The following is a 27,958-nucleotide window of genomic DNA, read 5'->3' on the forward strand; positions in this document are numbered from 1 at the left end:
ATGACTATTATTTTATCTAAGTTGTAACCTCATCTAGTTGAAATTAATGTGTATATATTTGCCTGTAGCCGGAAGATTTGGATCCTTTCCAAGAGGCACTTGAAGAAAGAAGGTATCCTGGTGAAGTTACAATCCCAAGTCCTAAACCCAAATATCCTCAATGCAAAGAGAGCAAAAAGGATTTAATAACGTAAGCATAATGTGAGGTGAAATTATTTTTCTCCTTTTAACCTTTTCTCTCTTTGTCTTTTTTTAAACCAACGAATACATATACGCCTTGCAGTATGAGCATGCAACATTTGCAGCATATAAATGTTTCAAACTGCCAGTTAAGTAAAGTGATAAGCTAATGTGTATTTGCTTGTTCTTAATGATGCTATATTGTATTGAGACGCCATTTTCATTTAAACCGGTTCATTTTGCAGCTTTTCGATTAGGATGCTTAAAACCCCTTGCAGTCATTGCAGCTAAACTGGAAACAATGAAACTTTTAAAAGTTTTTTTTTTAAACATACTTACTATTTTGGCTGTTTTTGTTTTTGTTTGGTGGCAGATGTCCAACACCAGGGTGTGATGGGAGTGGTCATGTGACTGGTAATTACGCCTCACATAGAAGGTGTGACTTCATTTTTTTCATGGTGGATTCTGTCTTTTCAATTTATTGTTTTCAGCTTACCTCAACAATGCTGTCAAAGTAAAACGTTGAACTATGTGTTAACCCTTTGAGTAATATATGTTGATCTTAAAAGCATGCTAATTTGTGTGTTGTATAAACGTCTTTTATTTTTAAATAGATTACTAAAATTTCCAAAGTATTCTTAAGCATTTAAGTAGTTAACCCAGGAATCTCAAATATTTTTGTTATATTTTACTAGTTCATAGAGAAACAAACAAACAAACAAGACCATTTACAGTATGTAATATTGGAAGTAATGTTGATAACTAAATATATTCAGAGGGTTAACTATATTACAGAATTCAATATTACAGCACTTGCCCCATCGCTTTTCTGCATTACAAACTTTTACTTTTTAATTTTTATGTTGTGTTTGTTTGGGAGTGTTCAGCTAATGAGAAGGTTAACATACTTGTATGTCCTGCCATGTCTTACAGTTTATCTGGCTGTCCCTTGGCTGACAAAAGCATTCGAAGTATGCTGGCCACAAGCTCACAAGAACTCAAGTAAGATATAAAGAACAAATATTTTCTTTATAAATATTTATTTTACTGAAAATTGTGTATAGTTGTATCAGAAATTAGAAACACTGTCTGGAGAGCTGCTGCAGAAGAGGCTGATCCTGCTTGGAACATGCATTGAAGTCTCTTAAAGAAATTCCATACAGGGGGGCTCTATACATAAATCTGTTGACGTAGCATTTCCTTTTGTGTATTCACTAGATATAGGGATAGAGAAAAGTCAGAACTTCTGGAATTCAGTTTTTTTCTGAACTTTGGTTTGCTAGTTAGAACAGAAAATTCTCATACAATTAGACTGATGAAACACTTCTGATTACACAAGCAGTAAAGTGCTGTAGTTTCTCAGACACAGATTGGAGGGAAGAGAAAACAATTTGTTTTTCCCAAACGCATAATTTTGCCCAGGTTCGTATCATGGCTATCAGTCTAATGCATTTTCTCATTTAACTATGTTTTTCAGTGTTTACTTAGTTATTCCCCAACTTAAAATTAATTCTTTACAATTCCTTTCATTTCTTTGGACTAAAAATTGTGAACAATGGACGTTAGAGATTTAGCTTTGCTCTGTCTTCCTGCACCATATACTCTACTGCAACTCTCTGTGTGGAAGAGCTATAGCATTTCTTAGTGCTGTGAGATAGTGGTACTCCTGAGTTAGTACTTTGGTTAACATGGAAAGATGTTCACAAGAAATTAAGAAAATTGGTTAGAAAAAGTATGAATAGATAGCTTATGCTGCCATGCTAAGAAATATTCTGTCTTTACAATACATGAGTACCTTAAATAGCATTTCGTGAGTTCAGTACATACCCTCATTAAAAAAAAAAACAATCTTGATGTAAACCATGGAAAAAATAAGAAAGCAAGCATAAGAAAACTACTGGAATAAGATTGCTCTCTAGTCTTAGCTACTCTAGTTGCTAGATGTAAACAATAGGTGCAAAATTTAGATTCTTTTCCACACAGTCAAAAATAATGTTTTGAAATTATTAGCTTAGGTCATGCTGGTATATGCTGCCGGAAGGCTATGGGATATGCAAAAGGGGATGTAAATGAGATCAGGGAAAACATTTATGTATAAACAGAGAAAGATATGCACACCCCAGAGAAACTCGGATTCAGACCTGGATTTTGGGTTGTGATGGGTCAAGTGGTAGAAATTGGAGGAAATGTAAATGCATAAGCAAAACACAGATAAGACTCTTGAGGCAGCGTGAAGGTTTTAAGCACATACTTTGCTGCTTTAACCCTTTATAAAGTTTCTACTTGTCTTTTAAAATTACCACATCTCCTCTGCCTTTCTCAAACATCAAACCTATCTACTAGAGACCAGGAAGAAAAAGAACCAAACACATTTGAGACCTCACTTTTGTCTCATGCCATTCTCTCTACCTATTTCAAGCTATGCCTAAGCAAAGAGAACAAAATAATTTGAAGTTATATTTCTAGGTTTAGCATCTATTCTTTATTAGCATTTAGCATAAATTATTAATTTAGCAGGTATCATTATACCTATTGAACACATAAAACTTTGTTAAATTTGAAAATGCCAGAATTTTAAGCAGGCTCACTTAACTCAGTCCACTTTTGCATTTGCATTATGTGGCAAGCCTTCATTTTCTGATCATGTATTTTTCCACAGGATAACAGTAAATCATTGCACAGGGCAGACAGTAATCACTGCCTAAGCAACTAATGAATTTCTTCTCTTTTCCTCATTATCCCATGTGAGGCCCTGTCTGTTATTCACTGCAGTTTTCTCAAACTGCACTCTGAAGATGTAGCTACTAATTCACTCACACATTTGTCACTACCATTGCATCTGAGTGTTTCCTAATTAATTTATCTCAGTTCTAAAAGAATTAATTTATTTTCATCTTCAGTTATACTCTGACATAAGTCAGTGTTGATATTATCCCCATTTTAAAGCCAGAAAAATTAGACATATAATTTCAGTTGCTCAGTTGGATACTTTCAGGGCTCAATTTGTCAGAGTTCTTCACATTGTATAGAACTGTATAGTCTCAAAGCCAAGTACCCTTGAATTTGCTTGGAGCTGTGGGAATTTAGCAGATCTACATGATGAGTGATTGACCCTTTGTGAAAAGGGATGAACTCTGAAAAGTGGGACAGAGTCCAGTGTTTCAGAACAGCCAGACATCTGTTCTCCTACCCCGAAAGTCCCAGCTTCCACTTGGCCCATTTGCTCTGTCCTGTTTTTCATCATTTTTTCTACATTATTCCCTGTCTCAAGCTCCTTGTCTGATCAGCCCATCTCCAGCCTCCATCACATTTATATTTTCATTGTCCTCTGTCTCTACATCCAGTGAAGTTGGTACAGAGACAGAAATAAAGTATTTTAGCATTTCTCACACATATTTCAAAGCAGGGAAGTAGGAGTCCTATGGAAGGCAGCATCCTTTATACAGCTCTCATTTATACTCTTGTTCTCTGCTTAAGAGGGAAGAAGATGTGATCATGTAAATGTGACGAGTATGCACAAAGCAGCTAAACCAAAGCTATATAAGCGAATTTGATTTTGAAATTTTTGAACTGTGAAGTACTTCATTTACATCTGTTATATTTCTATGTGTGAGGTCTGGGAGTATAATTTCCTTGTTTCTAAAATGAGCAAGCTGATAAGAAGCCATTCCATAATATGGGATACTACTGACTCTCTGTCAGGCCACCTGCCACCATGGGAACTTTTGATATCTGCTATACAGGTGACCTGGACTGCTGTCATAACAGATAGCAGTAGAAGGTTTAGTGGTCTGCATGGGCTGGCACCAGGAGGAGGTGGGGAACATTGCTGCTATATTTCATACATATTTTCTGACAGCAGAAGGGTAGTGAGGATCAGTAACCTTGGCTCCTGCCCCAGGCTGTAGAGGGAAATGTACACACATTTTTTGCCTATATCCCAAGCTGAGATCCCTTCTGTCCTGTCCCTACCAATCTGTACTGTTCTCATCTCTTCATCTTCTATTTCTTGTTCATGTTTTCAATGTAGTTGTTTCCAGTCCTCCATAAAGATTTCAACCTCTGTAAGATTTCTGGCAAATACTTGCTTAATGTGTGGGGTACAGAGAACAGTTGATAGTGCAGTAGAAGAATTGATAGTGCAGCGTAGGGATCATATTTCTGGACTGCGTAGTTTGGAAGGATTTAATACTTTCGTGGCTTTGCCGTGTGGCAAATATCACATATATGCTGGTAAAGCCTTTATATCACATTTTACCAATACATAATCTCCTTGTGTATTGTTCAACACACACAAATATTGTATAATGCAGTGTCCTAACTGGACTTTTGCTAGCACACTGGTCCTTTTGTACCCCAACTAAAATATAAAATAGCAGACATTTCAAAAAATATTAATAAATAATATCAGTTAAATAATATAAGAATCCAGAAAGGTTAGATGAAAGTTTATTTTGCTTAACAGTTATGCTTACTGTATTGCCTTTTGGTAGTTGTGGCTCCAGGATTCCATCACCCACATATCCTGGCTCCCAGAATACTAATGTTACAGTTTTCAGTTAAATTGTTCCAAAGTCAGCATAATTATTCCTTACCACCCATGCTTCTCATCTGTAAGGGTTCTTGCTCAGGTTTACCATGCAGATTGCCCGATTTTCCACTTTCATCCGAAGCTCAGGTGGAAACAAGAGAATCTTTGTGCATAGTTTATCAGCAGACCAAAGCAGTTACACAGCGTGGTCAGTGATCTCCAAATAATAAAAGAATTTCTTCTGCTTTAATTTTCAGTTACTACTGCTGACAAAAAAAAACCAAACCAAACCAAACCAGGTCAACAGCTTTAAGGCTCTCTGCAGAAGTGAGTGTCTGGCAAGGATCCAAACTTTTCCAGTATTAAGATTTTTGGTTTATAGTACTTGTGAAAAGTAACTAATTTTTAAAGGACCTAGGGATACTATACTGATGACTAAGCTTAACTATGATGGGAAAGCAATTAACAGCCCACCCAGTGACAGCTACCAATATTAAAATATTCATAAATTAATTCCAGTTTAATCTTATCCAGGGGCTTTTTCTTATCAGTTTTCCTTATTTATTCCTTATCATAGCAGCTTTTTCTAACAGTTACAATTACTTCAAAACTGTAATTCCATTGTGGAATTATAAATGCTATTAAAAAGCAACATTTTGAAGCACTTTAAATATTATTCAAAACAAAATTTAAAAAAAAACAAACCTAACAAAACAATAACAACAGCTCAAAGCTAAAATTAATTATTGTTTTTAAAAGGACACATTTTGATCATCAGAAATCAATCCCAGACAAAATGTAGCATACTGGCTGAGAACATTTCTACTCAGTGTCCTGCCAATGTGAGAACCAGAGAACCCGGTACCAGAGACTCACAGAAAATTACAACCTTAGTTCTACTTAGTGCTACTTTGATGTAAAAATAATCAGTTTTTCAAAGGCCATGGAAAACTAAGTATTAGCTTGGTCTGCCATGGAACTGAATATCATATTGTCAACATTTACTCTCATTTCTTTGGGTCAGTTTTCTTCCTGAAAATCCCATTAGTGCTTATATTAAAGAATCTGAACCTCAGAAAGGTTTGCAGTTCGAGTAGGTGCCTGTAAGTTTGGATAATTCTCTAATACTGTTGTAATAAGCCCGATTCTTCAGTTCCAAAGCACCTGTGTGGATTTTTCGTGTCATTGTTTTCTGTGGTGCATGTCTTTTGGTATTTCCCTATGGCACTTACAGGGAGGAGTACAGTCTCCTTTCCCTCACTGCAATGAAAGCTTTTTGATTTCCACATCTCTTCTTAACTCAAAGTGAGGAGCTCAGTCTATTTTTCCATGTTCTCCAAAAGGAAGTGAGTTGGAATTTCTGTGCCTCCATCTTTTTTCCGTGTCACTCTACCTTAATTTCCATATTCTTGCTGATCATCTGATACTCTTTCTCTTAATTTCCTTTCATCTTTGTGTCCCTGTTCCCAGATGTGTCATCCTAGCGGTGTTCAGATGGAAAAGTGAACTTCTCTGAAGCTCTCCCTGTTAGCCACAACTCTTCTAGGAAAAACTACTCCATGAAATACAGTTTTTTTCTGGATAGAAAGGATATCCTTACCTCATGCTTCTAGGAGATGCTCTTCCATATTACTGTAATCCCTATTATTGATTCTTATTGATGTGATTTTACTGCAGTTTGCTAGACAAGAACTAGGAAGAAGAGATACCCTCTCAGAAATGGGGAAGCTTCTGTTGTTTTTATTCTTAGGAATACATAAAATAAAATATTACTGAAAAATAATACTATCTTCTTCCTTGCTTTAGGCATCTGGCAAAAATTAGGCCTTCTAAAAGAAAAATTTAAAATCCAGAAACAAAAATTAGTAGGATATATTAGTAAAACACCATAGAAACATTTCCCTTGTTAGATAGGTAACCACTTTATTCTTGGACATTGATCAGTACTTATACTCTTTTAAACCTTGATAGCTCTCCCAATATACAATTACTTTATCTAATAAAACCAGTTATTTCTGCAGAAATCTGCTTAGCTGCTGAAGTGATTTCTCTACCTACATTCTGTGTTTTCCAGTTGAGGTGTTTCTGATGTTCAGTTCCTGGGTGTACATTTGTTGCTTCATCTGCACAGAAGTATTATCCCTTGCCTAGCCTTGCCTTGCCTTGCCTTGCCTTGCCTTCCCTTTTTTACCCTTCCCTTCCATTTTCCTGCTGAGATTACATTTGTCGTCCTATAAGAATGCAGCAAGACTGAGACCCATTATATAGTTTTCAGTCACTTTTATCTTATAAAATTACTCTTTGTTGCAAGAGGAAGAACCGTTTCCATTCCTATTATCACTTTTTTACCCCTGTTGTTTATGTCTTTTTTTCCTACATGGGAAACTTAATAGAAGTTGTCATTACAGTTTTTCTTGAATACTGAGATTGTTGAGCCTAGTAAGTAACCTTGTGTTATGTTGAAATACTCCTTTGATGCTAAGTACGTATCCTTTGAATCTGTAGACACTTTCTGAAATTCCTTGATGCTTTAGCTAACTTTTGTATAGAAAATGTAATTGCAAAGACCAGATGCGATGTATTTGGAGAAATGTTAAAAGTTGCTAGAGTGAGCCATTTGTAAATTACAGTGTTTTATTAACTTATCTGCAATGTTGTGGTAAAAGAAACTGAACAAACTGTAGTGTTTAATGTTTTTTTCAATTGCAAGTTAGTGTGCAAGTCTAATTTAAATTATTAAAAACAAAACCAAGGAACATAGATCCCTAATTATTAGTTCACCTATAAGGAATAATCTTTCCCATTTTGTTCAACTAGATCCTTGGGCCAAGTGAAATTAGGAATCTCATGTGGTTTCAGTGGGTTTTTTTTGCATTTTTGTTTCCTGTATTTATTGCAGATTTCCACTTGGATACCTTATCTTTGATGGCAGCATGCATGCCTGGCCAGAACAGAACACCTTGGGCTCTGTTCCTGCACTTCTCAATACTCAAATGGGCACTGTAGGTTATACCTAGCATTTCCAACCTCATGTTGTGTGGTGTTATGATAATGTCCTTTGTATAGAAACCCATCATCTGCAGCAACCTCATCTCTGTAGTCGCAATAAGTTTTACATATGGAAGTGGCTGGGCTTTTTCTCTGTTAGAATAACTCATTCAGGCTCTGGTAAGGTTGAGTCATTCCATTTTTCTCACTTAAGTTTGTCAACTTTTGTCTCCAAAGTGGAAAACACTTGAATTTTGTTTACATAAGATTCTTCATCGTTGTTTTCATTACTGAGAGGTAGTCTTAAAAGCATGTACTCTCTAAAAAGCTCCTTAAAAGCCATCTGCATATCACTACCTCTGATGCTGCGAAATGTTCCATGCAGGCACGAAATTGCTTGCATGAAGCACCTTGCAGAATCAGGGCCTTAGTTGTCAGTACTATGAAATGCTCTGAAATTAGAGGCTTTGTTTGCATAGTGGTATCTACAATAGCCAAATAGTTTATGGCCTCCTTCTTTATGGACTTAATTATTTAAAACAAGAGATAATAATAGCTCTACTTTTTTACTGTTTGGATTTTAATCAGTATTTAAAACCATTTGCTACTCAGTTATTACCCAAAATAGTCTCAATTCAGATGAACATTCACTGAATTAGAGTAATTTTTACAGAGCGGCCTGTATGACTTAAGTCTAAACTTTGTTTTTAGGAGGAATGTAAGTGCTGGGTATCCACATCCCTGCAACTTCTATGTGCCTAACTTTGAAAGTGAAATTCAGCGTCTGCAATAACAACTTAGGCAGTTTTGAAGATACAATCCCTAGTTCCTAGCTCTTCTCTAATCACCAAGTATTTCAGAGTGAATGTTTATTTCACAGTTTATTTTAATTTTCGATACTTTTCTCTTGTCAGTCATTCCAGTGCCATTCTGTGCAGTTTCTAAGCAACTATTCTGAGAGTTGTGTTTAATTATCAATTAATTTGCTTAGCTATGTTAATATGCCCAATGAATCTCTCTAAGGCCTTCTTGTCTTGGAGTTTTTCCATTTGTACAGTTGCCTCTGTCTTCCTTGGGTTTGGTCACACTTCTCTGTCATTGAATGTGTCCTACATAATTGATCTCATTCAGCCTGGCATTTGCTTGTAATCAATTCAAGGGTCTTTTCTTTGGCACAGTTTGGTTATTGTGCAAACTCCCATTGTGATGTTGATCACTTTTGCTTCAAATCAACAGATCATAACCAATTGCTCATTCCATCCAGATCCGCAAAGATCTGCAACATGATGCTGTGGTATATCCCAAGTGCTGAGGCAATCCCCGTGGGAAGTTGCATAAACTATACAGTTGCTAAAAGGGGAATTAAAAATACAGTGTTTTGCACTTTCTGTGTTTGGTCAGACTTGCCAAAACCCTTTAATATGTATGCCAAAATAAAAGTAATTTTGTCACTTGAAGTCCTAAATGTGACTGTCCGGATCCTCAGTTGGTGTAAATTAGCATAGCTCCATTGCCTTCAGTGGAGTTACGCTAAGATACTACAGTGATGATCTGGGCAGATGCCCTCAGCTGCTCTCTTGGGTTAGCATTCATGTTTGATTGCCTTCTTTAAATATTTTGAAGTTATAAAATTCCTTGCATTGTTTGTTTTCTTAAAATGGCCAGTTGCTAACTCAATTACGTGGTGTCTGTATCTGCACAGTAACATCTGATTTTGCCATGCAGTTAAGTTCATCCCTTTACTTTTATCTCAGTGCAATTGGGACTTTATGTGGCACAATTTTTTGCAGCACCGTAGTATCTCTATCAATGTTCTATATCTCTAAAATATCCCATGTCCCTCATAAACACCTCATCATAATCTTCTTTTACAATATTTTTGTATTCCCAGTAAGTGGAATTTACATTTGCTCATCTGCATGTAAGAACTACTCTTCTACCCTAACACACAAAATTTCCACTGCTTCAAAGTCTGCTGATTTCTCTTCTTCCACAGATAACAACACTGTGCTTTTTCAGCATGGGCTCATTTGGTGTACACTGTGTGAAACAACCTTAGATTTTGAGGAGTACTTAAACACTGGCCATCATTAATTATTTTTGTATGCTTGACTGTGCTTATACTGCAGTCAGCTTCAGCAGTATGTGAGGAGGACTGAGGTATAAGCACATTACTATTGTCAGGTATTATTTTTGGACTGTGGTAAAAAAGGAAAAAAACCCAGACCTTTCATAAAAATTAAATCTGAATAACATATTTAAGGCGCAGTTTCCAGAGTTATACTATTTACATAGTTTCATTCAAATTATGAGCTGAAAAGTAGTCAAGCAGAGTGATATTTAAAATGCCATCTTCAGGCTTCGGAGTTAACAGTACGCTGACATGAATGGGATGTAGTTTCCAAATTTTCAGACTGCAAATTAATGGGGACATCATTATGAAAGCCTATGATCAGCTAAAAGAGCTATAAATATAATTTATTCAAAGAAGATTAGATGCTGAAGCACTTTTCTTCTATATTAAGCAGGAAAGGAATCAAAACATACACATGCAGTTTATAAGAAAAACAAGTCATAGACTTTCTTTTCTTTTTTACAGGTAGAGAACTATATTTTCCAGGTCAGTCAGTCTGGCACTTTTCTTGAACACATAATGCACACAAAAAGTATTCTGAAGAAGACCTACAAAATTACAACTTACTCATTTTGCCTGTAAAACTGTAAGCTTAGGGACTTTTTGTTTTCTTGTATAAACTGATGATAGCTAAAAGAAATTAAATGATCCTGCATTAAATGCAGTCTACTGAATGCTGAATTCAGAGTTTAATAGGTAAAAAAATTTGCTTTTGACTTTATGACCTGAATCTCTATTTCTGCCATGAATCAGACATTATGTCAGACAATAGGTATAAAAATAAAAATATGTTCATTATTTCTCACAAATATTTGTATATTTTTCTTTTAAATACCAGAGTTCTTCTTTAAAGGGGAGTGAATTCAGTAACTGCTGGGAATTTTATAAATAAGTTTTAATTTAAAAGCTGTAAATGTTTGTTATGTTGGACACTGCAGAGATAATTCACTGGTTTTGTTCCCCATGAACAGAGTTGTAAACAAATTACAGAAAAAAAACAAACCAGAGAAATCATAACAATTTATCTGAAAATAACTGAATAATTTTTCAAAATGATAGATTATGGGTTTCTCCTCAAGGCTTCTCCAGGAACCATTGTAGGTGGTGATTTGTTTGATGCACTAATCGAGAAACATCTGTCAGGAAAGCGTAAGTATTTTCCATAAGTATAGGTATAATGAAGAAGGGGCTTCTTGAATAACAACCAATGAAATTTTTGTGACTTAAGTGTGAAGAATCTGAAAGAACGAAATTAAGGAATTTTTTCTTTTCTTTTTTAAGCCACCTAAGGTTTAATCCTCAACACTCACATTCACAGAAAAAGTCTTTCATCGGTTCAAATTCTTTACTGAGGCTTGATCCAAAGTCCTTTTAAGTCATAGAATCATAGAATCGCAGAAAGGTTTGTGTTGGAAGGGACCTTAAAGATCATCTCGTTCCAAACCCCTGCTGTGGGCAGGGACACCTTCCACTAGATCAGGTTGCTCAAAGCCCCATCCAACCTGGCCTTGAACACTTCCAGGGATGGGACATTCACAATTGCTCTGGGCAACCACATCAATGCAAAACCTCCCACTGTCTTTAGCAGACTTTGGATCCAAGATTACATTCTGTAACTGTGAAAAGGTTTTCCTGAGCAGCATGTTTTTAATGGAGTGAGAGGCCAAATTCCATGCAGAGTTTTCACTTCTTACACTTGAAAAAAACAGTTTCAGGTTGATACTGTTGTAGACAGAGTCCTATCATAATTTGTTTTAGAAGTTTAATTAGTCAAGCATTGGTAAGGAAGTACTTTAACTTCTGTTTGAATTCTATTTGATCCGATAAACATCTGTAAATTAAAAATTATTAATATTGAATGCATATGAGAGGTAATTTTCTACCAGTTTATATGCAAAATTTGTATCCAGGATACTATGCTTAATAATAGTTTACCTGACTTTAATTCCGTTTTTACAAATTTTGACATTAACTCTACCAAACCCAGAGTAAATGCTATAAATGCTGCTGATTCACAAATGGTAATAAGTAAACACGTCAGGACCACATATCTCCAATTTCTGTATAATTTTTGTGAATGTTAACGTACCACAGACCAGGTATGTTTTATATCTTCATATAAATTCTTATATAATCAAGCACAATCTCAAAAATAATTTTTTTCCATCTTAAAGTTTAAATGCCATTGTTTCAAGGTTGTGACCTTGTCTTTAAGACTAAGAAAAGGGGGTTTTTTTGTCTGTTCATGGTGATGTAGATACTTCCCATTCAAAGGTAAAGTAAATGTAATGCATATTTATCCAAAGGGTACTTTTTCTTAAAATTTCCCTCACCATAAAAAGGGGAACTTGGCAGTTTCTAAAGACACTACCAATGGATTACATTCTGTGCAAGAGATACAGCTGACAACAATAAGTTCTGGGAAGTGGCAACCTATGGGAGACATTTTTGTAAGATGCAGTTTGCTGGGTTCAGTTCAGTTGAACTTCTTTTGATTCTATATTCATCTTGAAATTAGTGGTTTTCCTATGGCTGAAGGAGTGCTGAGTAGAATTATGCCTATCCCTACTTCATGCCAGAAGGTTAATAAGATGCTCTTCTTCCATACCATGTATAGCTGAGCATCCCAAACTCTGAGCTAATCAGAGTAATCAAAACAGAGAATTCGTGTTGCAGCAATATTCCTGCCCCATGTAGTATTCTTCCAAATCCTTGTCAGGGGGCTTTTAATTTGAAGGAATGTTTGTAAGGATAGTGATTTAAAAAAAAAAAAAAATTGGCAGTGTTTGAATTGAAGATATAAACATTCACTCTGAAAATAGAAAGTTATGGTTCTTCTTCACCAGCCTTGAAAAAGAAAAATATTAATCAAAGTTTAGACAAGTTCTGTATCAACACTAACCAAGTCAATTAGACATCAGAGTAAGGAGCAGTAAATAGATGCTCAGGGTTATTTGACTAGAAGCACACTAAAACAGGAAGTGGTTTTGGAAAAGAAGTGTATTGCTTTAAAAAATCAGACAGAAACCTTCTTCTTGTAAAAATCACGTAAAGCAAAGTTAGCCTCTCACTCCAAGCTGCTTTTCTAATTCTGCAGTGCATGGGAGCTCTGAGCCCTAAGGTACAGTAGAGCTTGAGCCATTGTGCTGCACAGCTATTTATCCCTGTTTGTATCCAACCTCCCTGGCACTCTGCACAGCTGTTTAAGAAACTATTCCTGCAGCAATTAGACTCCGAACTTAAAGTAACTCTTTTGTGAGATGTTTACAGTATAAACCAAACTTGCACTGCCTTATCATATGGGAGTTGCAGAATGGGAAATCATACAAAACTGTGGGCTTTCTCCCTTTGTTGACTTTAAAGAGAAAGTAAGGAGGGCCAAAGTAAGAAAAGACACCAGAGCACATCCCATGGCAATAAAAAGCACAATTCATTCTCAAGTGCTCTACGTAATGATACCTTCGAACATTCTTATGAAGCTGGAATTATTACTTAAAGTGCTGTTCAATACAGCTGCAGATTCCAACAGAAAAAAGAATAGTTTGTCTTGGAACAGTTTTAATAGTCTTATCAGTGCTTCCTGTCCTCACTGAAGGGATGCCTCCTTTGTTCGCATAATGTGCAAACTGCCTCATCCAGTCTGACAGGTTAGGGTGAAATGACACCAATTTCAGGTTATTGAATACTGTACTAAAAGCTCTGTTGCTTCTTTTACTACTACCCAGACAGCTGCAACATCCTTTCAGGGTAGACAGAAAACTCCTCCTAAGTAGAGACAGGTGCGTGCCCAGAGTAGAAACTGGAAGTATTATCTCAGGTGCAGTCCCTCTCACTGATCAGGATGTTTGGTGTGATCAACTTCATCTACCTCACTGAGAATTTCTGAGCATTCATTAACTCTGCAAACTAGACTTCAAAATCATCGTTTTCAATTGCTGAAAAGAATATATAAAAATACAGAGAAATACACAAATATTTTGAATATGTACAACTATACGGATAAATTGGATGATGGTTGAACTTGAACTATCCAGAAGGAACTGAAATCAAGTAGGATGGTAGTGCGTGATCTTTCTGGAACAGTCTGTAAGGAAGGGCTGCATCTGTACTGCCACTAGGAGGCCAAACAGTATGCTCTCTGATACTGTTTTTAAGATATATTACAGAATTATAAAATTATATAGTCAGGGATATCTAAATGTTATCTAGTCTAACCTCCTGCTCAAAACAAGTCCAGTTGGAACAGGTTGCTCAGGACCTTGTCCAGTCAAATTGTTAGTCTTGTGAAGATTAGAGTTCCCACAACTATTCCAGCTTTTGAGCAGACTAACGGTAATTTTTTTCATTTATAAAAAATTGGCTTTTCCATGCTGACCTTTATCCTCTTACTGCCTCTCCTTCAGCTGCTCAGCTCTGGGAAAACTTTTATTGTGCCTTCACCACACCATCCTGTTAGGTATTTGTAGACTTTTCTTCATAAGAATGAACAAGCTAGCTTTCTCAGCCTTGGCTATTGAGGGCTTCAGGCCCATAAACATCCAGCAACATCTTGCAGCAATGCAAACTTGCAGCTTAGTGTTGGTGCTGGGAAGAGTACAAAAAATATTGCACCCTCCTAGGCGTTACTTCATTATATCTGATTTGTCTGCCTAGTGTCTACTACCGGACTCTACCTCGAGGCAGTAGGATGGAGTACTTGTAGGGGTGGGCATAGCTGTGGTAATGCCCAGCCTGCCCTCCTTGCAAATAGGTTTATACATACACTCTCACTAAAGGTTTTTCCCTTCACTATGAATTAAGTCATGCTTAACATTGCATACCTGAGGTAAATCAAGGCTCAACAGTGAGGTTATACTAAAAAGTCGGTGTAGGTGGAGCATGAGTCTTAAGTCAATCGCATGAAAAATTAGAACAAGTCTTGAGAAGGTTTCAGAAATTAGTATAAAGTCCCACAGAAAATTGGTAACAAAATGTGATTTCCCTTAGCTGCACTGTTCATTAGCCTTCTTACTAGACTAGACTGCTTCCGACAGTCTGATATAATTCACACTCAGTATTTTCACGTTTCCTCACTTAGGCTTTGGGCCTTGAGGGAAAAAGCTGCTTGTTTTCCTGAAATGAAAACTGGAGTTTTTACTCTTTTGCTGTAGATTCTTCACCCCAAAATAGAAAGTAGTATCTGCTTTATCTGTCTGGGAAAGCGAAACCCTTGAGAGTTTGCTTCCTTTATCCAAATGTTAACCTTTCCCTGTTATTGGATGGCACGTGTTTTCCGATAGAAGGACATGCAGATGAGATGTAAAAGTCCATCCAGTATAAGGAACTTCATGCCACAACAGCATTTCTCAAGGTTACTAATGAACACAGTGCAGTGGCTGCACGTGGAGCAAAAGATATCTCTGAGCCTTAAGATGCAATTAATCACCTAAACACATTTTACACCAAACGATTACATTTTCCTTATCTTACCTTTCTGAATGTGCACTGAAAATCATCTTTTTAATTGCTCTCTTGGAACAAGAGAGTAAGAAACAAGTTGTTAATAGTGAAGAAAATTCTGGCCCATTACATTTTCTGTCACTTGGATTATTTTAATGGGCTTGGGGGTTTTTGGTTTTTTTGCAAATCTCTTAGCCCTCATGCTGCCCATGATATATTTTCCAGATAACTCACAACAGTTTACAATCCTAATCATTTATGGCTTTGCCATATTGCTAGGTTAAGGGAACTCTCATTAGAGGCAGGACTTCTGCTTCTTTCTTAAGTATGTAGGCCTAGAAATATTTTGTACGCTTGGTCTTTCATTCCAATATTAGATACACTATTTTGAAGAAGGACATATAAATTGGATTTTCTTCATGTTCTTCATTCCATCCTTCCCACTCTGCCTTTTCTTTCCCCCATGCATTTGATCCAACTGTCTCCTTTCCTGTGATCCTCTAAAATCCCTCTCTTAAGTGTTTGTGCATGCACAAGTTGAACAGTTCTGTTCAAACAAGAAGCAGATAAACTAATAGCTTAGGAACGGCTCATGCTGGCTTATGCTGATCCCTTACCAACAACTTTAGTGAGTGGTTAAGGCCACAGACTACATGGAAGTTGTTATGCTTTTGTTCCTCTGCTTTTAGCAATCCTAATCTGATAGTTTTTCTCAGCATTTCTTGACCTTTTTTAATATTGCAGACTCGTAGATGTTAAAGTCATCCCAAACCTCTAGGAAACTTTCAGGAAGTGATAGATTCAAGGTCATACAGCTGTGCCCACCAGACCCTTTGGTAATTGCTTCACCTAGGAAAAGATATACAAAGAACGAAAGAGCAGAGCGTGGGAGAAGCAGCAGCAGAGAGATGACAGTTCAAGAATTATGCTATTGATAGTTTTATGGTGTTCAAGGTAGCCAGCGGACTACTGGCCATAGTGTAGATATCAGGGGAAAAGTCACCTGTTCAAAGTGTGCATTTTCAAAGTACTTAGTATTCAGCCTAATTTTAATTCAATTTTTAGCTAAAACTTCCATTTACATGATAAACAGAAAAGTTGTACAAGCTTTTGAAGACACCTTTTAAGGTGCTATACCTGTGTTGCTGTCTTCAAGTGCTTCTCTTGGACCCCTTGTCACATACAGGGATCTAGAGAAGTCATGTCACTGGTTGTTCTGCAAACCTGGACCAATCTTGCTGTGCAGTGACTGAGTAGCAGATATTCTCAAGAGGCTTAGTGGTTCCCATATTAATAGACCAAGCAGGAATAGGACATTCTTCTTCAGAAACAAATGTGTCTACACAAATTAACTGAAAGAAGCCCATGTGGGTTTTTCGTTTGTTTTGGGGTTTTTTTTTTCAGCACGGGCTTACAGCAATGCTATTAGGAGACAGAATTTGCATGGCTTTGTTCCTAGTTTAGGGCATGTTCTCTTAAGGCTATCTTCTTCTGCATTTTTCTCTGTGCCTCAATCATTTTATATTACTCCTTCACATAGAAACTAAGCTTTTTTTCCAAAGGCTGAGCTGTTTGGAAATGAATATTTGAATTTGCATATGTTGGAACTGATTCATCCCTGGTGCCAGGAAGTGCTCTCTGCTGCAGGGAGGGGATCTGCAGCTGGCCAGTGCTGCCTCCAAGGCAGGCGATGTTGGCAGGAGAGGAAGTGTGGGCAAGGTGCCCAGGGAGAGAACTGATTCACAGCTTCCCCCTGGCAGCTTCTGAGCATGGAGCACCCCCTGGGTTGTGCAGAGAAGCTATTTCACATTAGGCACATGCCCTGCCTTTGGCAACTGGCATGTTAGGCGGTATGTGCTGGTGCTAGGTGTGAGAACAGCGGGCAGCACGTCATGGCACTTGCTGCTGGGAAGTCCTGACTGCTAACAGAACAGGCAGCATGCAGAGGTGGTAATGGAAGGCACAGGGATGTTTTTTCTCAAGCAGTATAATTAATTTAAACTCATCATATGTATCTGTGCATTCGAGCGCACAGCAATATTTAAATGCCAGCATGATGCATTTTAGACTGCTTATAGGAAAATGGATTTCAATGTTATTAAAAAACATATCATGTTCTTTCTCACCCACACACAGTTCAAAAAATGCAGGAATGCAATACAGATAATAGCAGCAGCTAAGGGCAGAAAAACTGTACATGCAGAAAATCAGGGAATTAATTTTTACCTGAGGAGAAGAGTATGCAATCAGCCATTCCCAGTTCAGAACCATTCTATTGCTGGAGTTTTCTAGAGGCAAGGAGAGAGAGGGACAGAGCAATCTCTCTGCAGAGATAGAAGAGACTGAAGTTACTTCATGAAGCCTCTGAGCCAAAATTATTTTAGTCTCATGCCTGGACTAGCTCCACAGGCCTGGCATCATTCCCTCATGGTAGAAAGACTGTATAGTGAAAGTGGCAACAAGTCTTTCCATTCTACACTTCTTTCCAATCTCCAATCTACCCTTTTCCCAGTGTCTTCTGAAGGGGCTCAGTAATGCCCCACTAGGAGGGATCCTTGTCTGGATCCCCTGATCTCCTGTCCATTCCTACTGGTACTGCATTGTATCCAATGCCAAAAAGCAACTAAGACAGAAAAAGATTTTTCTAAATTCACTAATTTACTCTTCCACCATGTTTTTTTTGTTTTTACTGGCTTTTGTTACTTCCTGAAATCCTCTTCCTTTATATCTGCTGTGAGTTTGGGTTTTAAATTTTCCTTTCACCTTCAGTGAAGCCTGTCTTGTCAGTAGCATTCTGCTAAGTAAGAAATGTTAGCAGTATTTACATACGAAAAAGTAACATTTAGCACTTTTGCTAAAACAAAATTTATGTGATTAAATATTCCTTCTAGGCAGAATGCATACAGGGAAATAATTAACATATGGATCTAAATTTAACTTCTTTTTTTATTTTTGGCTTACAAAGCATCTTTATGAAACTTTGATATTTATAAGGGTCTGACTTCTCATGCTTTTGTAGGTATATTTGTGAGGATTAGAATGTATGTTTAGCCTTGAACATGAAACCATAGACATAAGATCCACTGAAATATTCATTATCTGCCTGCCTGTCCCACAGAGTTTATGTTGCCTCTTGAACCAATTCAAATGAGCTCAGGTGAGCTCTGAATGCAATTTTCAGAAGTGCCTAGTTCTTATTAGCCTGGTTCTGCTCCTTTTGAAGCCAGTGGTAAAGCTTACAAGGACCTTAATGAAAATAAAGAGTGCAAGATATTTAAAATGATTCATTGAGTCTTCGCAGCCAATAAATTCTGTGTCGAGGTTTCACAACACACAGCACTTTCTCCCCTGTTACAAGGGCACAATGTGTAATCCAATCATCTCAGCAATGTGAGAGGACCACAAGCAATGCAGACTGTGGGAATGATAAAATCGGCTGGGAGAAAAGAGCAGGAGGACAACAAGAGTGATGAAAGAAAAGATAATGGAAAAAAAACAATAAAGAGGAGGAAAGAAGAAAGAACTGTCAACTTCAAGGTTATTAGAGATCATGAAAGGAAGAAGGGATAAGGGAGGAACAGAGATTGAAGACATCAGCCAAATGGGACAGAGAAAAAAAAGAAGCAAAAGGGAGAGAGAGAAAATTTTGAAGTGGCAAGAGGAGACAATGAGGAAGAAAAGGGATTTGGAAAAGGAAGGAGTAGACTGTGGAAGAGAAACACTAAAGAGGAATATGGATGGAAAACAAACCATGGGGCAAAAACAAATAGAGGGTCTTCCTTCACTGCCGCAAAATAGGGTGAAAAAGGCAGTAGGAAAGAAAATGGAAGACATAAAATGAAGAGTGAAGTATGTTGATGTGGAGCTTCACTGAAAGAAATTAGGGGAAAATAAATTCATCTTAATGAAACAGTCTTTCATTGCAAATTTGTGGATAGGTTGTGTAGGTAGGAGGTTTTTGTCTAGGCATCAAAAGAAAGTATCATCATCACAGGAATTCAGAAATCAAATACTATGGTAAAAAATAGACAATAAAAGACAACAGGATCAAAGTGGAAAATCATCTGTTTTCCTACTGGAATTAGAACAGACAGTGGCTTTTCTGTGTTTTCAAGAGGAAAAGAATCAGCAGCGTTCCCACTTCACATACTTAATTAGAGTTTGAAAATCTACCAAAATACCTGGGACTGCAAATAAGATTTTAGAGATTTACACATTCAGATTGTTTTCAAAGAACTGGCTAAAAAGTGATGGCTGGGAGGCATTGCTCTGACTACTCAGAAACAAAAGACAAAATGAGTTGCTGATTTCTGTCCAGTTCCTGCTAAATAGGTGTTTTCATAACCACAACAGTGCCTCTTAGTGACTCACCTGTGGCAAAAAGCTCTACTGAGGACAACACAGCTCTGTTCATGATCTTGTTTCTCGCCCTGGAGTGCTCCCTGCAGGTTTGCAGTGGTTGGTGTGGGAAAGAATGGAGGAACACTTGTTCTCTCTTTTGGCCTATTAACTAATTAAAAAGAGGACTTGTTTGTGAAGAAATTCGAGCCTGTTGTTTTTGACAAGCCCTCAAATTCATAGAGGGATAGACAAACAATAAACTTACTATATCTTACAAAAAATTCCAGTTTTTAATTTGACAAAGCTTCTTCTCATTCCTTCCCATTCTTGCCCTCTCCCCTTTTTTCCTCCTTTCTCACACATTCAATTCAGGGAACTGCAAACACAATATCTTTACAGTTTTCTTTTGTAACCTTTTGTTTCAGAACTACCTCACTAGGAAAAAAAACCAAAAAACCCACAATATTTGGTTTATGAATTTACACGTAGTAACAGAATACATATGGCTTTATAGCTGCAAACAGAGCAGTGAATAGGAATCTGTACTTCTAGGCTGTTTCCTTCTTCTGTGTAAAGTCATTTAGCCTCTTTATGCCCAAATTTTCCTCTGCCAAATTCTTTCCTTTTAAAAGGAGTTTGGTGAGATTTTATCTCTTAATGTTTGTAAAATACACTCAGATCTTCAGATGAAAGATAGAAATGCAAGTATTATTGTGTCAGTCTTCCAGCCTCCCAACCTATGAATTCCATTCCTGGTGATTCAGTCAAATAAAACAGAATCTCAAATAGATGGAAATCACCAGACAATAAAAAATTCTATGTTCTGCTATGAAGAAGTCCCACAGGAAACAATTATATTTCTCTAGCCTTTCTGATCCTTCAACAGAAAATCACACCTCTACTACAGAGATGGACAACATGGTCAAAATAAAACTATGGGAAAGATAATTTTCTATTAAATCCCAGTTCTTTTGCATGTGGAATATTCTGAAGAACCATTCTGAATTTTTGCACAATGTCCTGTTTTATTCCTCTTTTCAATTCAATATGATTTTTCTATTGGGTTGCTAGCTACATCTGTTTTAAATATTTAATTAGTAATTGATATTCTCTGTGGTAGACTATATTATTGATATGTGTGTTAACTTACTTCTCAAGGAAAGATTGGAAGCACAATGTAGTAGGTACTAAGTGTTGTAAACTAAACAGTAAAGGTAACATCAGTCTTTAGTGCTGATGCACCATCTTACTTATGACAGGTCATGAGAGGTATTTTGAAAGAACTCATTAAAATTGGCCTGTGTGAGAGAAATTAATGGTTTTGTTCTTTTCTGTGGGAGCAGATATCCTCAGGACAAAAATAAAATGTGGAAGCACTTTCCATATCTTTGTTTTATTGGTACGTTTTAGAGGTAATTTATGTTTTAAAATAATTTCAAAAGTAAGTCAACCAAAGTCATACACAATAATGACAAAACTACCGCAGTTCTCTCTTACCACCTTTGTGTAAAAATCCTGTTTACTCTTATGCTAGTTGAGCTATAAATCTAAATATGTAATCTACATGTAAGTTTATCTCACTCCTGTAGACCTAGATAAAAGCCTAGGAGTATAGGTTTAAATATGGGTCATATTTGTAGTGCACTACACTGATGAGAGCTGGGGGGTTTTGTGAGCTGAAGTTTCAACAAGGATTTTAACCACTGGAAAAACCCTCCCAGAGCCCATTTGGGCATTGCATTAATTTCCTCCCTAGTCTCAAGAACCTCCCTGAGTTCTTCAAGCTGCCAGAAGTCTGTTTTAATTGCTGCACACCTTCAGTCCTTTCCATGCAGAAGGATCAGTAGCAGGGCTTAAGTGTATTTTTCTCAGTTTGAATTTCACCTTTTTTTCATTCCGGCTGTTGAACCTAAGCTCGATACTGAATCCAGCTGCCACAGCTGTTGCTGTTCTGCTGCCTGCCCTGCTTTCTGCTTATGTCCCCAGAAATACTTCTCTGGGATGGTCTGTGAAATGAATGGGACATCAAGGCAGTGCTAGCTGCATTCCCCTTCACTGACAATGTCTTTCATTTAGTGGATGCCCTGAACTTGTTTTCAAGTGCTAGTGTTTTATGTCCTGAACTTCACTCTTCACAGGGTCAGTTTCTTTTGTCACCTCCCTTGTTACAGTACTAAATATTTCCTTTGCTGCAATAAGCTTTTATGTAGAGTCTACAAATTGTTTCTGATCCTGCCAAATTACATTCACTTTGACTAAGTGATGAAAACTGTATATCTCTTTTTCCACATATTCTGATGCTCATTTTCAAAGGGTTTCACATCACTTGCCTCTTACAAGCACGCATACATACATATTTCTGGCATTGTTGCAGGTAGATATGATTAAGTCAAATATGTATAGGTAGTAGTTGATAGTAAAGTAGTAAGGTAAGTACAAGTCCTACGTATAGTCAGACATTCTGAAAGTACAGACTCCCAATTCCAATAGCACAAGGGCTTGTGATTGTCTCCTTATCTATTCTGCTTAGGATAGCAAATAAATATTGTAATAACTCATAGTTGAAACAGACTGCTGCATATCTGCATCCTATGTTTCACAGTGTTAGAAGCACTTCCCATAGAATGGAAACAGCAAGAAATATAAATGTAACAGGGTTTTAAAATGTTCTTACCAACTGCATTAAACTGTCATTTCATCTGTTACATTTAGGTAAAGATAAGCTTATGAGATTTGAAAACAAATATTATAGCATCAAAATCAAAATCTGAAAGGTCTTTCTGAAATCCTTGCCTACATAAAGATCTCTTCGAGTTTAATCAAAAGTATGATTTTAAACTGATGTGAACTGTGCAGAGCCCTTTGTGAAGATACCCAGTTCAACTTACAGCTGGATGATTTCTTATTGACTTCAGTTGCTTAACTTTTAAATGACATATAAATAAGCTCGTTTTTAAATTGTATAAGACTGTCCAAATGCTTGAAGTGTAATGGTCTTATTTTAAGACTTGTTGACAGGATATACTGTGCATCTTATAAATCCTGTTTGTTAAAACACTATTAATTATGCTGCCTGTAACATAAATCTTGGAAAAGATGAGAAAAAATATTGTTCAGTTTTGCTAATAGCTTATTCTCAAAAGGGTTGAAAAGTCTGGAGAGGAAAATGATGGCTTCAAATTATGGGTTCATAAAAAAGGACTCCTTGTAGTACTCCAGACAGACTGCAGAGGAACCTGATTCTCCTTTATTCATTTAAATGCCATGGACATTTAAAGCCAAAGTTTAGTCGATTCCTTTAATTAATTTTTATTCCTATATCTTTTGATTCACCATCTTAGAAGCTTTAGTCAGGCTCTTCAGAGTTGCAGCTAGTCTTGGTGGAACTAGGAAATAGGCAGACCACTGAAGCTACCTAGCATCAAAAAAACAAATGAAGCAAGAGATTGTCTCTCCATAGATCTCAATACACTTGCCTGAAAATGAAAAAAAAATAATGAGAACATCTACATATTTAGGGATTGAATATTTAAACTCTAAGACCCTCCATATAAGATGCCCTGAGCACTTATTTTTTAAGTTAAAGGAATAGCCAAAGTTTATGCTAGCCATGTGCAACCACAACAATGAATAAAGTGTAAAAGCCATATGGACTGAGCTATGACTCCTTTATCAAGGGTCATATTTTTACCTAATTTGTATCAGAAGAATCTATGCAGAAATTATTGGGCTTATCTTTCTATAAGCAGAGAGATTGATGTGTGATGTCAACCTGTATGTTGGTCTTTAAGATATTAAGCGCCACAGTAATAGACCTTCTATTCAAGATCATGGTAATATATTTGGTCGTGTGCAAAGACAGAAAACAAGAGAGAAGGAGAATTGCCATTAAGGATGCTGTTTAAACTTGTGCAAAGTGCACAGACTGATATATAGAAGGGAAACTTCAGTGATGTAGTGAACCCCAGGAGTTTTACCAGCTCACATCCTGGAATTGCTACCATATTTTAGTGTTTTCTATAGAATAACTGAACTGATCCAGATGAAGATCATATGAGAACTCCATTTAATACATTCCAGTTTAATTTATGTCTTTTAAGGTAGCATTAATCATGTTTGCAGTTTGACCCTGCTAAGCTCCTCGAAGTACATAATGTTTACTAATTTAAAAAGAGCTAAAATTCGGCTTAATGGAATGTGACAACCCCACTGCACTGAATTCTGGATTGCTTAATTCCTGATTTTAAGAAATGTTCAAGTCTCTGCAGAAACCTTTATGAAATGAAAGTTTACCAGTACAGACCACCTTTGAGGAAAGCATACAAAAGCATACATGTAACTAAAGGGTGAAAGCCAAAGTCTGCATGAACTCTGGATTCAAATAGTGGAAAAATTCAATGTCATGGAAATCTGATGTTTCAGAATGCAACATCTGAATTTGTGTGGAAGCTTTTTTGAATTTGAATGATTTCTTCAAATGAAGCTTTAAAAAACATAGCTAAAATTCAAAACTCAGGCTCAAGAAAAGTGACTTTTTGGAATTCTTGCAGCATTTGTCTGTTCAGTAAAATGAATATAAATTAATTCTTTCTTTGTCTTTTCTTTGATTTAGTGTAGAAGTTCAAATACCAGCTAATGATTTTACTTAGCATTATAATGTAGCTTTTTCTGTGATGATTGCAATCATCTTTGCAATGTAGGAAAAAATATCCGTTTTCTTTGATGACTCTAATGTCATTCTACTTTAAGAAATTCCACTGAAGGCTGTACCATCAGTGACTTCTCTGTCTGTTTGGTGTTTGGGAGGGTTACCATTTCTCTGCAAGAGGCCAGCATTTGTCTATATATTTCCTTTTTCTTAGGCATTTTCTTCACTTCATGGGGAGTGAAGGAGTCTCTCCATGGTGTGACCCCATGACACTGTGCGAGGAGTTTAGAGCAATAGCTCCAGTGGAAAACAAAATGACTTGCTGCAGTGTTAACCATTACCTAAGCATACACCATGGGGGTATTCCATTTGCTGTCAACCCTACTCATTCCTGGTGGTATAGGGATGGTGGGCTGCTGCTGGAAATCTCCACTGATCTGCCAGTACTTGAGATATCCAGAAAGCATTTAAGTGGGCAGCTGAGGAGTAACAAACAAAACATTTTGTGAATGAAAAAGTATGTTTGCCCCTGGTGTGGAATTAAGCTCAGGTTTAGAAATGTTTAGAGATTCCCAGGGCTGGCACCTGAGGAAACAAAGATTGAACCAATGGATATTTTATAATGGGCAGTTGTATCTTTCCTGTCAGTAACTGTATCTCTTCCATTATTATTGTAGGTGTCCCACCCCTGGGTGTGATGGCTCTGGGCATATTACTGGAAATTATGCTTCACATCGAAGGTATGTAAAGAGAAGGTTTTGTTGTTTAAATCAAATAACTGAAGGGCGAGAAGGGACCTCAATCCTACCTCACTTCCCTCTCTAAATACTGAGGTAGGATTGAGTGCTGCATGTAGACAGGCGTTGGTATAACTCATTCTATTTATCACCAATGGATAGCATTTCTCAGCTTCAGCATGGCTCACTACTCAAATAGGTAGGAAGATTTTTGCTAGTATCTAGCAAAATCTTCATACAAAATAAATTCAGTTTTTCTACCATCTCTGTTAGCCCAAGAAAGCAATTCAACATTCATAAGTTTCTGTTGCTTTACATTCTGAATAACTTAACTCTTCACAGTCTGGACTCAGATCCTAGTCCTGCATCTTTTTCCCACAAATTGTGTTTCTTGATTGTTCCTGTCAGTCTCTTCTAGACTCCCTCCATATTTCTTGAAATGCAAAATTGGACCCTGCTCTTTGTCTCCTCTCCCAACTGAAGCCGTACCAACTTTAATCATAGGGGAAAAGTATCTCTAATTAAACATTCCACTTTAATTTATGTCTTTTAAGGTAGCATTAATCATGTTTGCAGTTTGGCCCTGCTTAGCTCTTCGAAGTATATAATGTTTACTAACTTAAAGATGAACCAGCCTTGTTAGTACATTTCAGAATAAAGCTTGGCTTGTCCTTAAATTGCAACACATTGTCAAGACAGAAGAATGGAAAGAGAAATTTATGGATGAAAGCTGTTACCTTAACTGCCTAACTAAAACCGTGATCCTTACTGAGGGCCAAAGAAAGCTTCCCATTTACTAATTAGGGTATTGATCAATTATGGTGATACCACTGTAGAGGTAATGGTACAAATGGTGTGTAATCAGCAATTCCCCTGTGGCTATTTGAGAACTATAAATCAGTAGAGAAGAGCTGTGCCGTATTTTGTAAATATCTATCTTCTGTTTAATCAAAAAATAATAGTGTATTCCACCTCTCTTTTGTTAGTAAAGGCTCTTTACTCTCATGCAGACTATAACTGTTGAGTCTGGATATTTGCTTGCTTCACCAAGTCCCTGTAGTTTTACAATTGACTATAGCTAGTCAGTATACAAATTCCCAGTTTAAATGTATTCCCAGTAAAAGCAACAAACAGTTCAAAGTCAAAACATAAATAACAGAGATTGGGAATGTGCCATACCTTTACATGCTGTAAAAATGAAAGATCCCAATATCAATTTCTGTAATGCAGTGTTAAACATTGAAAGTACAAATAAGATTATAAAGGGGAAGATATAAGCATTTTAAAAGCACTTGCATGGTATAGGAGATTAAATCACACTTTCAAAGGGATTTAAGGTCAAATTTAGAACTACATTTAACTACATGGGGATTTATCAGCTCACACTCTACCAGTATTATGCTTGGTGCAGTTCTGCCCCAACTTTGCTGTTTCAGGAAGCTGTTTATATGTTTATATCTATTTAACCAGAAGCAGACAGGAGAGTGAAGATGCAGGTGAAAAGTGTTACTGACAAGAAACCTAAAAGCTGGCAAGATTGGCAGGGCAGAATCACTGAATGTTGACATTTTTTAAACCCCTTCCTTGAGCATTGTCTCCTGGCCACTGTAGGACCAGATTCTGACCTGAGTGGTGTTATCTACTTCTGTCTGTAAATTCTTACGGTCTTGCATTTTTGCAGATGGACCAAGTTTTCATTTGATTCTGCAGCATACTTAAGTACACATAAAGATATAAAAAGTAATTCTGCAAAACTAAGGGATCTGGAATTTGTCCAGTCCATTGGGATTTAACACATTCAGCCTTTTGAAATGCCACCATGTCTATATTGACCACATAACTTTTTCATTTCTCTTCCAAAAAGGCCTCTGGCAGCCCAGGTCTTTGGCTGCCTGCGGGCACAGGAGCACTGACACTGAAGAAGTAATGTCTTCTTTGCTTAAAACCATCGATGTCCTCAGGAGACCTGTCACATTTACACAGAGCCAGCCTTACACTGTTCAGGTCATGATATCTGTCAAGGCCATTTCTGAGGTGGTGAGGCTGGCAAAATGAATGCTCTTTTAAAGGGCATGAACCAGTAGCCTAAATCTGGAGCTGTTGAGTATTAAGGACCCCACAGCACGTTCTCAGATAAGTTTTCTGATTGCCACACTGAAAATTAGCATTTAGCTCTGCTTGCATCTGAGTTAGCATTTTGTTTGCATTTGATACAGTCAGTTACAACCCTCTCTGTTTCAGAAGGGAAAGAATGACAGACTTCTCTCCTAAATGGCTGCTGATATGCCTGGGTATCATCTGTATTTAAAATGGCTGCTCAACAGCAAGCACACATGAAGGCAGATTTAACTCTGCCATAACTCTGCATCCATTCAGTCTATGCCAGAAGTTGTATCAGCATGTGCTGGTGTTGAATTTCCCGTGTTGTCTTTTATCTTCATATATGAGAAATTAAACTGATATAAAAATGAAGTAATATGCTTACCTTGTAATAACTTTTGGTTATTATAGGATAAAAAAAAAATTAAAGCAAAGGCTGATCCTAGAGATATGTTTTCTCAATGAATCCACTATCAGAGGAAAAATTAATTAATCATAACTTCAGAAGCTGTCTATTGGAAATGTCTGTTTAGAGGACTTGAAAGGTCTTAAAATTTTCTAATAAATCACAGTGCCAGAATAGAAAGATCTATTACAGAGAGATGATGCACCAAAATACCAATAAGTAGGTGATAATTAAATTGATGTAACACGTAGAAAGCTTTAAATCATTAGTCAAGGCAGAAATTCTTTGTTCAGATTTTGTTATGAAAATGTCATCATACCCATCTGTACATCTACTAAAAAAAGTATTCCTCTTTCTGAGGAATTTCTATTAACTGTTTAGTTTTCAGATGCAAATCCTGGTTGTTCTCACACAGTGGGTACAACTAGTCTCAGAGATAAACTAGGGGTATCTT

General features: G+C 36.9%; 1 protein-coding gene across 19 annotated transcripts in view; it reads left to right on the plus strand.

The window, feature by feature from the left end:
- The window catches only part of MYT1L (myelin transcription factor 1 like), a 299,550-nt gene that overhangs the window by 243,493 nt on the left and 28,099 nt on the right, over positions 1-27,958 (plus strand). For 12 of the 19 annotated variants that reach the window (XM_018088859.1, XM_018088858.2, XM_018088864.2 and 9 more), the window contains 4 exons: positions 69-190; positions 554-616; positions 1,114-1,182; positions 24,939-25,001. In XM_018088859.1, the coding sequence (XP_017944348.1) occupies positions 69-190; positions 554-616; positions 1,114-1,182; positions 24,939-25,001 (317 nt within the window). The remainder of the gene's footprint in view (positions 1-68; positions 191-553; positions 617-1,113; positions 1,183-24,938; positions 25,002-27,958) is intronic. The other 7 variants (XM_018088868.2, XM_018088869.2, XM_018088870.2 and 4 more) reach the window with 1 other exon arrangement.

Source organism: Manacus vitellinus, unplaced genomic scaffold (genome assembly GCF_001715985.3).
Source record: "Manacus vitellinus isolate BGI_N305 unplaced genomic scaffold, ASM171598v3 scaffold_11_pilon, whole genome shotgun sequence".
Lineage (NCBI taxonomy): Eukaryota > Metazoa > Chordata > Aves > Passeriformes > Pipridae > Manacus > Manacus vitellinus.